Raw genomic sequence first — 17,856 nt, 5'->3', positions numbered from 1 at the left:
CAATCCAGTCAATTCCTCATATTTTAATATCTAGACATACAAGTTACATATCACTGAGTTGCTTTCAACTGTAACCTTAATTGACAAATTATGTGTATAAACATCTGTGGTGGGAAAAATTGCCATTAGGGATGGTAGGTATTACATGTATCCTATGAATGGATTTACTGACTGTGTATAGTGTGAGGTAGCCTGTCATTTAGTGATCTGGTCACTGTCATAACATACTTGATAACCTGCAAACTTATTGTATTGATTGGTGTCTAGATGTTAACTTGTCCAAAACAAAAGTTTTAATTTTTAACAAGCCTGGAAAATTTTTGAAGGAATCACTTTGTTTAGATAATGAGGCTATAGAATGTGTTAACAGATATAAATATTTAGGGATAGTCTTTACTTCCAGTGGTCTTTTTCAGCAGGGGAAAGAAGAGCTATTCAAAAAGTCCTTAAAGGCAAAATTTAAACTACAAAAATCCATGTCAGCTTGTAATCCAAGTATTGATACTGCAATCCATTTATATGATCACACAATAAAACCAATTTTATTATATTGTAGTGAAATCTGGGGTACCTTTAAGATTAACTCTGCTGCTTGCAAGAAAAAAAGTGATTATCTATTTGAATTAATTTACATAAATGATTATTTGGAAAAATCACATTTCAGGTATCTAAAATATATTCTTGGTGTAAATAAAAAAGCCTCAAATTTGGCAGTGTTATCAGAGGTTGCAAGATTTCCTCTTTATTTTTCTGTCATTATATCTATGGTAAAATATGTACACAGGCTTAACAAATTGGACGATGGGTTACTTTATGATGCTTATGTTTGTAATAAAATTTTAGATGCAGGAAACATTAATTGTTGGTATTCATCTATGAGATATGTCCTTCAATCACTTGATATACAAAATTTGAATACAAAGCTCAATAGATTAATTAAATTTGTAAAATGTAAACTTTGTAACAGTTTTAAAACATTTTGGGGGGTCAAAAGATCTGATACCTTATCACAAGGTAATAGTAAATTAGAAAATTATTTCAACCTCAAGACTGACTTCGTAAAGGAGGCTTATTTATCAATTAAAGATTTTAATATAAGAAGAGCTATATGTAAATTGAGAATAAGTGCACATGATCTTAAAATTGAGAAAGATAGGTATAGTAAAAAATACATAGAGAGAAGTCAGCGTCTATGTCATCACTGCCTATCACATGGATCAAATTCTATTGAAGATGAGACCCATTTCACAGTAAGTTGTCCTTTATATAACGAACAGAGAAAATTATTATGGGATAAAGTAAACAGTTTTTGTAATAATTTTAAAGAATTACCCAAGGATAAAAAATATTTCTGGCTGTTCACAAATGAGCATTTACCAACTCTTATGTGCCTAGGCAATTATATAATTAAGTGTTTAGAAATAAGATCCAGGTGGATACAAAATATATAAATTATTATGCAATTATTGTTAATGTTATGTAAGACACATGATGTGTTAGGCTCTGATCCTGTCCAATATATGATAGTATTATATTAGGATATAGTTTTTCTTTTTTCCAATCATATTGTGCTTAATATTGTTGTAAATGATGCCCTTTATGGGTTCTTGATTAGATTAATAAAATTCTTATCTTATTCTTATCATACTATTATTTAACAATAAAAGTTTGTTTGATGGGCTGTTTAAAACACATAAAGACATGTATATATTACTACCTCTCATTACTGTTAAATGTTGATTTAGTTTGAATTAGACCCCCAGTTGTGAAAGAAAATAGATAGTCCTTCATTTCATGTCACTGGCTTAAGTTACTCTGTCTGAAAATAACCTTACACTATTGTCATAATATTGAAACATAGTAACTTTTAATACTAGACTAAAACACGGATTGTCAAAATATTCAAACATAATAAATTTTAGTTTTACACTTAAACACTATTGTCATAATATTCAAACATAGTAACTTTTAATACTACCAGTAGACATGGTAGAATGAAATAATTTTTTTACATAGTAACTTTCTGAAATCAATAATTTGGTACTTTGTGTATTAAATTTATGATAGATTTTATTTGTTACCAAATGGCTTCAATTCATAAATTAGAATTAGTGTATCCATACATTTCTGATCTTTTGATCAATCTGACAGCTTTAATATCTAGAACATATAAAAAAAGGTGTGTCAGTATAAAAGTTTTTTCTGTGTATACATGTGTAAAAAGTAAAACTTAGTTGTTGACATCAGACCTCAGATAAATTTTTGTTGGCTTATTATAGATATTTGCTTTTATCAGTAAAAGTTAAAATGATTTAAAATTTTAGTATTATAATAGATTTCAATGTGTTGTGACATGCAGTCCAGAAAAAGTATAATTTTCTTTTTACTGTGGAAAAGGTGTTATTCTCTTCCTTAATCCCTTTTCATCCTCCGGAGATGATCAGTACATGTTTCATTAAAGTTGAGCATTCCTTTGTGATGTCCCCCTTTTATAATCTACCTAAGATGATCAGTTTCTGACATTAAAATTGAGCATTCTTTGTGATGTCCCCCTTTTATAATCTACCTAAGATGATCAGTTTCCGACATAAAAATTGAGCATTCTTTGTGATGTCCCCTTTTGATCTACCTGAGACGATCAGTATCATTAAAGTTGAGCTTTCTTTGTGATGTCCCCCTCTTACATGCTTTGTAGTAGTCAGCATCTACATGTACATGTATGCATTTATCAAGCTGTCATATCAGGCAAATTGTGCACTATGTTGTTTTTTTTTCTATCATTTAGCTGGTACTAAAAAGGAAAGTGACGTAGAACTTAAGATGATTAGGTGTTCTCTTGTAAAATGATGACACCACAATGCATCAATGTGCACATGTATTAATAAGATGACAGAAATAGACTAATAATTTTGGCAAGATCTGAATACCAGTATGATTTGTATAGATCAGCAAAATTTCAGATATTTTTGATACATTTGTTTCATTTGATGTTATTTATGTATCTAAATGCTTAAGTTTGTAACATTGAAGTGACTTTAGTAACTGTTAATTTGCCCAGTAGCCACCTTTATTTTTGAATTATGGAATTGTAGCTGATAGGTCTTTTCCTTCCTTAGCCTATGTACAGTGTTCAACATTTTCCTTGGAGAGCACATCAATCACTGGTGTGTAGATTGGTTACATTATTTATGAACTATACAGTAATTAATTACAGTGTATAAAGAATAATAAAATACCATCTGGTATAAATCTGGGTACATTACCAATCTGTCAAAACCAATTCTGGTAATAATGCTGATCATCAAATTCTAGACATTCTGGACTTTCCGCTTGGGTGGGGGCCACTTCAATACTAAATTGATAGGGGTGCAGCTGGGGTTCTGTTACCCAACCCTTTTCATATAATTTAGATTGTATAAATGTATACCTTTTCATATATTGCGTGAGGTAATATGTAAACTTTTCCCATATTGGTTGGGTTTCATGTGGTGTGTTTGAAAAGTGGAACACCAAAGAGTCATAATCGAGAAAATATCATCTTTGCTAGAAGATTACCGGGTAGAGCTTTATCGATAAAATATCATCTTTGCTAGAAGATTACTGGGTAGATCTAAAGCTCAGATTCCTTATGTAATATCTCCGTAATGTTTACTGTTTTTTTTTGGTCAACCATTTGTTTAATTGAAAGCTAACAACTTTTTGAAGGCTAGGAGAAGAGAGGTCAAGATCAAATAGACTTTATACCTGAGTATTTTTAAAACTTAAGCTTATAGGGAGTATACCTTGATGCATTTTTCTATATGTTGTACTTTGAACTTTGTATAGTAAAAAGTCCTTTAAGAAAATAATAGCGTTTAAAGTCTTGGTTAAATATTTTGGTATCTGTGATTGAAAAGAAAAAAAATCCATCATATCACAGTGGGACCCAAAGTATTTTAATTGACACCTAAGTCTGCATGAGATTATATAACTTTTACATTAATACCATAATAAGACTGCACAGTTGGATAAGCCTCTGCTTTTTGATATCTTTACTTTCACTACACTGCATACTTTGAATCCTAGAAAGTTTAGTGTCAGCCATAAATGTTGAGGAAGTTACATATATGTATAACAGGTGGCTAATCAAATGCTCCCATTAACAGACTGTCTTCACCTTATTTCACTTCTAACTTATTTGTATAGAACATTTCTTTATCCATGACAAGTGAATTTAAGTGTCTTGGTCAGTTATATCAATACTTTTATAATTGAGGAGCTTTAAGAAGATTACTTCAGGGATATTTTGTTACACTGAATTTTTAAGTGCTTATATCAGCATTTTGACTGTGGGATCATTTAGATTACTTATTTTAGTAAAGGGGTCTGTGACATTTTTCGATGGTAAAACTAAGCAAGTTCTAAAAAACAGGATCATTGAAAGTAATGTTTTCGATCCACAATTTCTCATTGTCTGGCAAACATTTGAATATTTAAAGACTGAATCATGAATTCACAATAATTCCACCTGCAGCAGAGGAATGATAGAATTTTGAGCAAATTACTCCTAATCTTGTTAAGAAACAATTAATTTTTCGGTTATAAAACTGTAGCCTCAGTAACATTGATATTAAAGACATCATTTTTTATTATTAATCATGTATATATGTACATGTATTATATGAATATAAATGAAAAAATGTCATAAATGAATTTGTTACATATCATCATTTTAACTCAGTTGTAATACTTGCCATACCTGTGGCAGGTAAATAGCCCTGCAGCTACTGTCTAGGATCACTGGTGCAGAAACCAGTAATCCTTCACATTCAATTACATGATGCTTGTCTTTCACTTTGAAACAGTCTTGTTTGAATATTGGCAGATAGCATTTTTTTCTTGTGACAACTAGTGTTTTTGAAAACAAAATCTAAAAAAGATAGTTTTTTACATCGTAGTACCAGTTAGTAAATATGCATATTAAACTTATTCAGAATAAAATGCTAGAAAAAGATGGAGAAAGGTTATTGATATGCCACATCACAGCAGAGATCAGCAACTTTTTGTTAGTTCATCAGAAATTTAAATCTGCACAAGAACTGGGATTGGGAAGTCTACCACAATATTTTTTGTATGTGGTGGCAGTCTTTTTCATAATCTTTCTGCTAGTTGCAGATAAGGATTTGATTAAGCCTTGTATTAGGAACAAACAGACCTCAGGCCATTGGATTGACAATCATATTGATTTGACACTGAGACATTAAGAGCTTATTTTTGGTCCATTTTTGTACTGAAGAAACATGTTACAATTTCTAAAAGATATTCAATATCCAAACAAATCTATTTGACATTTCTGACAAAATATTTAAAGCTATGCCAGCATATTGAAGTGTATGTAATTTGTAAGTGAGATTTGTGAAATAAAACTTGCCATCTATGTAGTGAATCACGGATTGGTGTTAAAACTAGTATAACATTGAAATATGAAACACACTTCATTTCTCATGTCTACCCAACCATATAATGACCAAATTTGGCAGAAACTGAATGAAAAGGATATAATAATATTTCCCCTGTTTATGGACTACATCCCATAATAACAGTCGGGTAGCTTGGATATAATCAACATAATCACCTACATATTGGAGCAGGTTTCTGACATTTGATCAGGATTTATTAATCCTTCTAACGATTAATCTGTCTTTATCAGTCTTTATAGGATGACATTTGATAGAGAGAGAGATACTGTCACAAAGTTATTTAGAATTAGGGTATTGTAGGGAAAATAAGGTAGATATAACTGCTTGAAGGACCAAACCCAACCAGCTAATCTTGTTTTAAACTCTGCAGTTTACATTTCTGTTATGGTTCATTTACAAGCTATAAAAATGTTGTAACATGACTGGATGGTGCAGGAAATATATTGTAATACAAGAGCCCACCCATTAGGTACAAGAATAATATCATGAACTTTATTGATGGTATTTGTTTGTCATGTTCTGTAAGAGAATTTAATCCAATCCACATATTTACTCAGGATTTGGTTGCATGCTGCACTAGGTAGATTATACTGTTGATGGGTTTCCCTCTAATAACTTTAATATGGACAATTTTGTAACCTTAACACAAGCTGTAGTTGACATACCAGCCAAATAGACCAAAGCTTTAATGAGATGGATATTCGAAAAGGGGAACCAGACCACCCCTCCCAACCCCCAGAGGTTTTTGGTTCCTTACAATGTTTAGAATATTATGCATTTTCAAAAGAAAATCAAAACTAAAAGCTGAAGGACATAAAAGAATCATAAAACACCAAACTGTCAAAAGAAAATGGACAAATTGACAAACATTGACAAGCCACAGTACACTACACAAAAAAGTACAGATGGAGGATTTTTTACCCCACTAAAAACCTTTCTGAGACTGAAGATGAAAGTTCCAGAAAGGGTAAAAGCAATACATGAATAGTGTATAATAAATGAGATCAAAATAAGTTCAATGAATGGCAGACTAAACAAATGGTAATTGTATTTTGGAGTTATTAAGGTGTAACAAGTAGTTGTGTCAACACATAATGGATATATGTGTATACTTAATATTATCCAAATTACTGAAATATACAATGTTACAGATGAGCTGATGCATCATTGAGGGAAGACTGCACTGTTTCGTTATGTATGACCTTGAGACTGCTGGCAGGGAACCAGATCTCTCATGTTTTTCTCCTTGGGTTTTGATGGTTTTGTTTCAAGCAGTCAGAGCATTCCTTTTCAAAAACCGACATTCATTTGCTGGAAAATATTACATCAATAAATACACTACAGAATCATACATTTAAGAAAATTATGTAGTTGATACACATTTCCTCACAATTTGTCTGAACCCCCAAAGGCACAGTTTTGATATGCTTGATGCACAAATTGTATTGCAAAAACTGATAATAAGTATCTACAGGAAAATGGAAAAGTGATTATCTTTCAGTTTTTCTTCAGATTTAATCTACATTTAGATATATCACCTAGTTTTTAACAAAGTAATGTATGAACTACTATTATTACCAAAATAAAATTGATAAGAACAATTTCTGTTTAGAATAATGACAAAAAAATAATATCACCAATAGTTAGGTTGAATTGACCTGAAATTTCACTATTTAATTTTTCTAGTTATGCCATATGCATGTATGGAGGCGTTCTGTTAAATTCTTCTGCATACATAAATTTTCAAGTATATCCAAACAGATAAATCATGTGAACTTAAAAAGCTCCACCTAGATTTTTGAAATATAAAATGGCATGTGGAAACCTAGATTTGTAAACTTTAATGAATCTTTTATCAGTTTGTTTACTCAAAAGGATTATGTTAAAAAAATAGATCTTTTGGAGATATTCAGTCTTATATTTTACAGACATTGATGGACAGATCTAATAGTTGAATGTACAATATATCAGTGAAATTGTTCTTGGCTCTGTCTGAACAATCTAAATTGTGTTTTTTCTAAATGTAAAGTCTTAAACTGAATGATTTTTCAAAATTTCTATCAGCATTCTGATTTCTGAAGGCTGGTTAAACTCAGGATAAATCTTGTTTTTATGTGTACACTTGGTAAACCATAGTTCTAACACATGATAGAACAAGGCCAAGTGCTCAATTCAATCACTCTCCAAATGGTCATTTAACGAGGAAGAAAATAAGTGATGTACCAAATTATTCCTATTCATGTTCCAAACCTAAAATTTTATGTACTTGGCTTGTATGTCACTTCATATATAAAATTCCAACAGTGAACATTTATGATCAGTTCCCCAAAATAAGACTTTAAGTTCACCCTGTTTCAATCTGTTATTTGCAAATTGTTGTTTTAAGAGATATGTTTACTCATTGGCCACACAAATTATTTCTATGGATTGGACTGGGTTTATCGATAATATAAGTGTTTGATTGATTGATGGATGGATGGATGTGAAATTTCCAGTGTCAAATATTACATTGTTTATTGTTAAATTCATTTTCATGAATAAAGGATGCCATGCTAACATCATATTTAACCCTGTTTTTAAGAACAATTTGCTGTGATTTTATTAAAAATGATAGTGAACAAAGGTTAGTCTGCTGTAAGACATTTAAGCTACATGCATCAATAGTCGTTACTGAGCAGAGCCAACCAATCTTTATTTTAGTATAGAAGTAGCATTATACATATCAATTTTAAAGTTAAGTTTGACTACTCATGTTTCTAGTATAACCTTTATCAAGAATGCTCAAGACCAATAGTTTGTAAAATCAAGGATTTGTGGACAGTTTCCATGGACTGCATTGAACTAAGATGTGTATGCTGAGATCTTGTGATATTTCCTGTCAGTCAGTCTGTGATGTAATCTTGTTTACCATTTGGTTTGTCGTTTGATTTTCACTTCTAGATTAAAGTCACTATTTTCTAAGTATAATCTAACAAAATTACATTATGTGACACTTTTATGTGTAAGTTTAAAACAGTTCCAATTAAAAAAAAAATAGTTTACATCATTTCAATATGCATTGTCTGCACCAAAAATGACTGCATTTTATCTCTTGGTCATCATCATAGTTCTGCCCATATAGACAGTTAAAACTACAACTTTCATCTCTATACAAATCCTTGGGAACGCCAAATAAATACAACAACTAATAATGAATAGCTGTTCTTTTTTGAAAGATTAAGAAACCTCTTTAAATTTCTTACTTGATCGACATATATTTTTATTTCCGTTTTTGGTGTCAGAGTACAAGGAGATTATTGTTTCTCATCTTTTCATTAAAGGATCAGGTGTTGTAATGTGGGTTATCTTGATATAACCATCAGAGAATTTATTGTTTTAACTATGGTAAATAGCTACATAGCTTTTTCCAAGTATTTGCATTGACCTATGTTTATCCTAACAGATAGGTATAGTTGTATTTTTAGAGTTGAAGTCAGTGTGAGGTACTGTTTTACAAGGTGTTTCCATTTTCATTGTTACTGAAACAATTTTAATAAGCATTTCTGCTATGTTTATTTAACTCTCGCCCATATGTACTTCCCTTTGAAATACAATTTTGATAGCTCTGGATTCATACAGAGTGATGATAGGTAGATGTCTTAAGAATGTAAAATGCACTTGATAAAACTCATGAAGGAATGCAACTATCATAGTTGTTCCCTTTTATATATGTACTATATGGTGTATTAGTCAGTTTGGCTAAAATGACCCTTTTTATCTTTCCATTTCTTTTTATTTCACTTCATACATTATAATGACTGGCCTACATTGATTGGTAAAAACTCTTCTCTCTGATGTAACCAAATTAAGTTTGGGTGTTACTGAAGGTCATCTCCACTACAAATATTCTGAATGTTAATTCTCTTAGAACATGTAGAGCTGTTTTTACCAAAGGAATTCCTGAGCATGACAAATTTCAGACTGTAAACTATTTATCAGTGCATAGAACATGTGTTCTTTTTTTATTTGCTCTTGCTACATATAAGATTACAACGAACATACATTGTTTTAGCAAAGCTCACTTTAGTATCTGATGTGAAGCCTGTAACCATCATCATTGATTTCTACTCCACAAGGGGTCTCTATGTCCTGTTTCACTAGCCTGTCAACACTTAAGTTGTGAGTTTGAACCACTGGCATGGTAGGTGCATTCGACTCCAATCTTAATTTACTAGTATTGTCAGTTTTCTTGCCTGTGGGACGTCGGTGGTTCTCTTCGCTTCCTTCACCAATAATAAACTAACTGCCATGATATAGCCAAATACTGAAAATGGTGTTAAACACCAACCATCAATCAATCTTCTCCACAATTCTAATTACAGTATCCAAGTCAACTTGTTTTAGACATAAATAAAACAGTTTTACATGTTACATGTGTTGTACTACAGGATTTGTCATTTACAGTCTAAAATTGACAAGAAGGAAACGGTATTTCCATGTCACACAAACAAAACCAACCAAAGTACAATCAAGTGAAAACTCAGTAGACTTTGTATAATACACTGACAGAGAATACTGGTACTTTCCCAGAGGATGCTTACTTTTAATGAAGGTAGTGTAAGCAGGAGGAATTCCTATGCACAGAAGTAAAGACATTGAGGAGAGTAATAATGGTGTATTGGGAATAGTCAAAGCTGGGTATGATGGTCACCGCAAGTGAATTCTATAGGTTATAGGGAAACAGATGCAGACTTCTGTGTAGAAACAACATGCTTAAATGTATTACTAATCAGTGACCTCCTGTCATAACTACAAAAATAGATTCAGACAGATACAGTTTCATTAAAACAAACTGCTGACTGTGCCCCTCTACTACATGAACTATAACCTTTAACATTTAAATGTCCATTTAAAGTAAAGTGGTATTTAAACAGTGTTATTATTGTACTGGTTACATATATGTTTACAAATGAATTAGATTTGGAAGTTGTTGTTTGCAGTGATTCATATTACTATCTAACTGTGCAATTGTCATCTATAATTCCACATGGATGAAGTGTCTAAAAACATTACTACCTTTGCTATATGGTCATCAGTTACATAAAAAGTACTTCCATATTGATTTATTAGGATTTTGTCTTTTATGGTCCCTCTTATTTGTCATAGTTTTTTGGCTTTCCATAATGATTTATTGTTTCTGTTTGTTATGTGTGTTACACATCAGAATAATGGAAAGTTTCCATGTTTACATAATAATCAGTGATAATATAAGATTTTGTTATGTTCTGTTTATCACACTTTCTTCAGGTATTACTTGTGAGTAAGTTTTGGAAGCCAAGAAATTCAAAAGACATTGAACTGACTGTTCAGCATATTAGTACATCTTACCCTCCTGAGTTGGCTAAATGCAGCCAATTTGCACTTTATTGCAAGAAAAAGAAATAACTTTAAAAAAAATTGAAAATCTACAGATGTATTTTAAAAAGTACATACACAACCAGAGTATTGATCGTTTAAAGGTTAATCAGTATAGGGCTTTACCTCATGTAAACCTTATGTTAAGACAGATATACAATATTTTGACTGGGAGTTGGAAAATTAACCAGCTATTAATCATATGCATGTGTGGTTACAACATTGTAATCTGACATGCATTCATTAAAAATTATGTAAATGTATCTGCTTTAACTTGCACATTTATACTGAAAAGGGCATTTAATGTTATTCATTCAGTTTGAAATGAAAGGTCATTAACCTTTTATTGAAAAAAAACAATAACTGTGTTTACATGAATTGTGTTTATGACTTTCAGTAGACTTGAGGACGAGTTTCAAAAATCAGAAAACACTATAGTGCAGATACTAAATAAATAAATCAGTCTTGTGGAGGATGGGAATGTAACTTTCTTCAAAGAGCCTAACAGTCACTGAGATTCCTACCTTAAACATAAAAATAAAAACATAAGTGGACTCAAACTCTGACTTAAGGTCAAGTAAAGATAGTTCTGAAATACACCAAAAAATTTCAGTTGTTTGAGGTAAAAACACTTATTTGCATACCGGTATTTCAATACCATTCCAATGGCCATAGAATGATTTCCTGCCACCATGAAATTATTAAAAAAATTACCCTTGATTTTATATTACCATTTTGAAGTAGTTCTCAATTGATTGCATTTAAAAATAAAGAGGGTTCTAAGTGCATATTTTTAAGCTAAAATAGACTAATGTTTTAATACCAGAGATCCCATTTCTCTATTTTAACAGGAAATTTCTGTTAATTTTGGATGCATTATTAATTGCTTCTTCTTTTGTATCCTATGCCCGTAAGAGACTATTTACTAAGGTGAGATTATGAAGGATATTTGAAACCTTGACTTTTAAGTACTGTCCATTGTAATTTTAAAATGCTTTGGGCATCACTTGACCTAAGACACTGTATTATAAGCATGGACTATCTTACAACAGATTGATACAGTTTATTGAAAGCCTTTGTAATTTTTGTTTCAGTATAATTTAAACCCACTAAATGAAGGAAATACTTTAGTGCAAATAGTTGATGATAAGTTAATTGAGATCAGCAAATTCCATATCAGTTACACATTTAAGGAAATGCTCAATATGTTGTGATATTTAATTAAGTAGGTGTAAAAATGCGTACACATAAGATACAACAAAACACGTCTTACTCATAACCTAAATATTATGACGTTTGTCTGATTGCATTAATATGCACAGTGGTGGTATAAATATTTGGCTCAGATAGAAAGTGGGGGTGGTGAAAATTAAGATGTAAAATTAATTTACAGGTAATACAGATAGAATATGATGCATTACATTTAAAAATAAAAGGTCTGCAGGAATTTGTACTTGTCTCAGAAGGATTACAATCAAAATTTATTTATGTACTCAAGTGTAGGAGTTCTGATAAAATTTGATTTTTATTGACATACCTGATTACAAAGGGTTATTTCAGATAAAGTTTTTTTCTCAAATATTTAGAAAATCTTCCTGAAAAAGAAAAGAATTCTATTACATGTTTATAAGCAGAGTAAATATTATGGTTGTCAAAAGTTTTCTGTAATGTTATAGATAGTTTGATAAAGATGGCGTTTTATTAAAACATTGGAATAATGATAGACCATCAAAATAATTTTCATTTAGAAAAACATTATTCCCTCCCCCTGGTAGTTCATTTGAGACACTTGCCCTTTGTATAACGTACTTGGAATTTCTGATTTTTTTTTGCCATCCTCCATTTACAAAGAGTAAATCATTGCTAATAAGAGCTTGTCTGTAGGATTGAATTGACAAGACATGAAACAAGAGGCTGAGTAATCATGATATGTTTGAATGTTTGTTGGTCTTTCCCTGTGAAATTATTGCCTCAGTAGGCAAATTAAGTTAACAAATTTACTGGCTGTAAAACAGGTTTATTTTTTATCCTGAAGGTATTGAGGGGCCTCGGTGGCCAAGTGGTCTAAGTAGTCGAACTACTGTATCACTAGCCAGTCAACACAGAGGTTGTGAGTTCGATTCCTACACGGGGCAGGTGCACTCGACTCCAATCTTAATTGACAAGGATTGTCAGTTTTCCTTCCGAAGGTCGGTGGTTCTCTACGGGAATCTGGCTTCTCCACCAATAAAAACTGACCGCCACGAAATAGCACAATAGTGTTGAAAGTGGCTTTAAACACCAATCAATCAATCCTGAAGGTATTGATTTGAATGTCATAAATCCCTACTTGGCAAATTTCATAGCCAGCCATTTTAATTATCTCCTTGGGCTTATGTAAATAGACCAACAAGATATAAAACAATGATTGTTTCCTGCTGTCCCTGAGCCATGAAGAGATATTAGATTCCTTGAGACTGCTTCCACTGCAACCAAATATGAACATTTAACAACACATCTTTGAGATTTTGTCTGACAGTTCATCATGATAATGGAATATTTTACAAGGAGGTTATTGTCGGAATCAAAGATTGTAAGCTGACATGGACATTTGATTAGGGTTATCATGACTTCTGTAGAAATAAGATGGTTTTTGTTGATGTGTTTACTATAAATCATCTTCTGTTTGCTTTGATTTATTGGTACTTAACTAAGAGATGAAAAAATGAGAGGCATTGATTTAGTTGAAGTTAAACATATCAGGATAATCAAAGAAGCCTAGTTCATCTTGATATGGCTTAAGTCTAGGAAGGATTTCCTTAACATTACATGTATGGTGTGGTTTATCAAGTTACATTTTTGTCGAGCCTTCGACTTTTGTCGAAAAAGCGAGACATAGCGATCCTACATTCCGTCAGGGTCGTCGTCGTCGTCGTCGTCGTCGTTGTCGTCGGCGGCGTCCACAAATATTCACTCTGTGGTTAAAGTTTTTGAAATTTTAATAACTTTCTTAAACTATCCTGGATTTGTACCAAACTTGGACAGAAGCTTGTTTATGATCATAAGATAATATTCAAAAGTAAATTTTGTAAAAAAAAAATTCCATTTTTTCCGTATTTTACTTATAAATGGACTTAGTTTTTCTGCCAGGAAACATTACATTCACTCTGTGGTTAAAGTTTTTGAAATTTTAATAACTTTCTTAAACTACCCTGGATTTGTACCAAACTTGGACAGAAGCTTGTTTATGATCATAAGATAATATTCAAAAGAAAATTTTGTTAAAAAAAAATTCCATTTTTTCCGTATTTTACTTATAAATGGACCTCGTTTTTCTGCCAGGAAACATTACATTCACTCTGTGGTTAAAGTTTTTGAAATTTTAATAACTTTCTTAAACTATCCTGGATTTCTACCAAACTTGGAAAGAAGCTTGTTTATGATCATAAGATAGTATTCACAAGTAAATTTTGTAAAAAAAAATTCCATTTTTTCCGTATTTTACTTATAAATGGACTTAGTTTTTCTGCCAGTTAACATTACATTCACTCTGTGGTTAAAGTTTTTAAAATTTTAACAACTTTCTTAAACTATCCTGGATTTGTACCAAACTTGGAAAGAAGCTTGTTTATGATTAAGAGCTAGTATCTAGAAGGAAATTTTGTTCCATTTTTTCCGTATTTTACTTATAAATGGACTTAGTTTTTCTTCCAGTTAACATTACATACAGTCTGCAGTTTAAGTTTTTAAAACATTTATTAGATTCATAAACTATCCTCGATTTTTACCAAACTTGGACAGAAGCTACTTACAATCAAAAGATAGTATAGAGAGGAATATTTTTATTAATTTTTTTCCTCATTTTTGTTGAGCCTGTGGTTAACAGCAAAAAGTAGGCGAGACACTGGGTTCCGTGGAACCCTTACGAATTTTTACAATTTTATCTCACACTCATGTTTTGACCAGTCTGTGACTAAAGGGTGTTCAAAGTTAGGGGAATGTACTTTTGAAGTTAGAATGGAAATGAAAATTGCGTTGAATTGAATGATGTGTTTTTTTTTGTATTGACAGTTAAATGAAATTTCACATTTAAAAGTTCTTCAAACAACACCTTCTATTCCTCAAGGCTATGCAGATCTTTCAATCTCTGAGACACTTACAATCAAGGCAATCCTGTCAGCCTTTTGTTTTGCCATTTAAAAAAGGAAGGTTTAAACTATTTATCATACTGTTATTATGTAAGTTAATACTTCACAAATAACAAACCCTAATTGAGTCACATTGTAAATATGGCATTTATTAAGTGCATTAAAATGTGAATTAATGTCAACAAGATTACCTTGATATACACGTCTAAAGAAGGTGGTTAGAGTTTTCTCCCTTTGTATGAAATTACTCATAGTAAAGCTGAAACATTATATAAATATTGATATTGGACAAGTACCAGACAAATAAATAGACAGTATATGTCTAAACTAATTTGAACTTTAACCTTTTAATGTAAGGTCTAGTGTTATTGTTTTGTAATTGAAGTAAGAGGCTATTATGATTATTCTAAAATAATAATCATATAAAATCAAGTGCATTTTGCTTGTATTTCAATGATTCACTTTTACTACATCAATACAACCTAGCCTTAAAGTATACAGGTTATTTGCATGTTTGTAATAGAAAAATGAATGTTTTACATGATTATATGTACATTGAAAATAAATTATCACTGTATTGAAAAAAGAAAAACTTCTCCTTAAACGGTGCATATACATATACCTATATTTTTTTTCATTTCAGATTCTTCAGACATTGTAGATAGTAATTTGAAGCTCATCCTTGGGTTGATATGGACCCTTATTTTACATTACTCAATCTCCATGCCAATGTGGGAAGGCGAAGAGCCAGGACCCCAGGAAGGTGGCCCAACACCCAAACAAAGATTGCTCAACTGGGTACAAAGTAAAGTACCAGATATTCCTATCAAGAACTTCAACAATGACTGGAACAATGGTAAAGCCATCGGTGCTTTGGTTGATGCTGTTGGACCAGGTAGGTTAAGATAGAACCATAACTGCAAAAATGAAAATAAAACAAATGATACCTGTCATTGAGTAACCAGATGTCTCCAGACTACTCAGGGAGTGTGAATCAATAAATCACATTTCCAGTCATACAATACAAAACCAATACTTTTTTAAAAAGACCCACAAGAGGCAATGAACATAAACAATTATAATATGACATACAAAAACATTTATGATACATAACAAGGCTTTAAAAAAGTTGTTTAGAGAAAACAGAATTTCAAATATATATTAAGCCCTGCATTAAATAAATTTGAATGCCAGGAGAAATAAATAAAAAAATGCATTGCAAAATAATTCCAGTATCACAACAAAAACCAAGGTTATGTGCCTTAAGCTTAGAAATATGAATCATTAAAAAACATCAGATTTCAAAATATCACTGTTAATTATTCAGATGTTTTGGTATTTTGGTAAATTAAATACGGTTCAGTGGTTTTTGAATTCATCTTCATCCTCTTTAACTAAGTACCAAATATAGACAGGTCAAACTTATTTCATACTATGATGATACAGTGTAGCTTAGCTTGAACAAATTGTCCTTGATTTCAATTATCCTACCCTGAATCTTACATTTGGGGGTAAACAATAATGACAAAAAGGGTTAGCATGACTTTGAACATGATGAATGGAATAGATACAGGACTTTTGAAATGCTATACCAAACTATTATGTTAATACTGAAAACCAATAAATGAATCAAGGCCTTAAGGAAATACAAATGACATTATCCTTGGGCCATTAATGAACGCCAGATTGCAGACTTCATATTAGTTCTTTCAGGAAGCATTCAGATAGATGATGAAGTCAGTATTAACTTTTTTTTACAAACTATGAATATTTTAAGTGTGCATCTATGAAAAAAAACACCATTGTTTTAATTTGTATTATTTTGGGTGTTGTTCACTGATTAGAAATATTCTGAAATCAGGAATTGAGAAATATCATATAGTTTTTGAGATCATGTTTTTCCTGTTTTTAGGATTTGTTGTTTGAATTTTGTTTCTAATGAGCCCTGCTATATGTTTGAGTTTGGTTTATTTGATATCATTCACCCTATCTTTACTTGCATGTAACAATCACATCATTGTGTAAAAGAAACAAAGAGGGCCTTGGTTAATGTGTAGAGCAAATAACAAATCATTGACCATGTCTAGGGAAGATGAATACATTCCTGTTGGAATATGAAATATTGGTTTCCATACCTATTAATATACTGGTATATAGATATATATGGTTTTTCTTTTTTCAGGTTTGTGCCCAGACTGGGAGGACTGGGATCCCAAGAATGCCAAGAAAAATGCCAAAGAGGCCATGGATGCTGCTGAGAAATGGCTTGATGTTCCACAGGTATGAAACTCTATAATCAATGTTAATAGAAAGCTTAGATACAAAATAATCTATCCAGTTACATCGCATCTTTATTTTGTGTCGTATGAAATCAAAATGTATACTTCTTTCCATGGATTGTAGTTGAAGGTACAATATATTGCGTATCAACTGGCTTGATATGAAATATTGCATAATGGTTCACGCGGCGTAGAATTGTGGATGAGTAGTCAGGGTCAGGAAAGAACATCACAAGTGACTATGAAGTATGTTCTTGACAATCTTTATACCTCAGTCTGTCTTATTATCTGATACATGGATGTTACTTTGTCATTTCAAAGCAAACAGTTGGGGATATAAAACAACCATGATTGTTTAAAGTTTATAATATTAAATTATTAAGGGTCATAAAAAGGCATAAATATTTTGCTGATAAGTGTGTGTTAAGCAAATCAAAATGGCTGAATCCCAGGAGTCTAAAAAAGAGGAACAATGGATTTGGACTGAGGAGAAGGAGGAAGAGGAAGAGGGGGGATTTGATGTAAGTTTATCATGTACCTCACTAAAGGTTTTGATCTACACATGCTTGTACTGTAAAAGTTCTGCTATTTTCAAAG

General features: G+C 31.5%; 1 protein-coding gene across 21 annotated transcripts in view; it reads left to right on the top strand.

Moving 5' to 3' along the window:
• LOC127729754 (filamin-A-like) overlaps nucleotides 1-17,856 on the top strand; it is a 78,575-nt gene that overhangs the window by 7,914 nt on the left and 52,805 nt on the right. For 20 of the 21 annotated variants that reach the window (XM_052237639.1, XM_052237643.1, XM_052237661.1 and 17 more), the window contains exons 3-4: nucleotides 15,624-15,875; nucleotides 17,163-17,260. In XM_052237639.1, coding sequence (XP_052093599.1) covers nucleotides 15,624-15,875; nucleotides 17,163-17,260 — 350 coding nt within the window. Of the gene's footprint in view, nucleotides 1-15,623; nucleotides 15,876-17,162; nucleotides 17,261-17,543; nucleotides 17,781-17,856 lie in introns of those variants that run through there. The other variant, XM_052237745.1, reaches the window with a different exon arrangement.

Source organism: Mytilus californianus, unplaced genomic scaffold, assembly GCF_021869535.1.
Source record: "Mytilus californianus isolate M0D057914Y unplaced genomic scaffold, xbMytCali1.0.p SCAF_1, whole genome shotgun sequence".
NCBI lineage: Eukaryota > Metazoa > Mollusca > Bivalvia > Mytilida > Mytilidae > Mytilus > Mytilus californianus.
The sequence above is the reverse complement of the archived record's forward strand: the minus strand, read 5'-3'. Positions and strand labels throughout refer to the sequence as shown.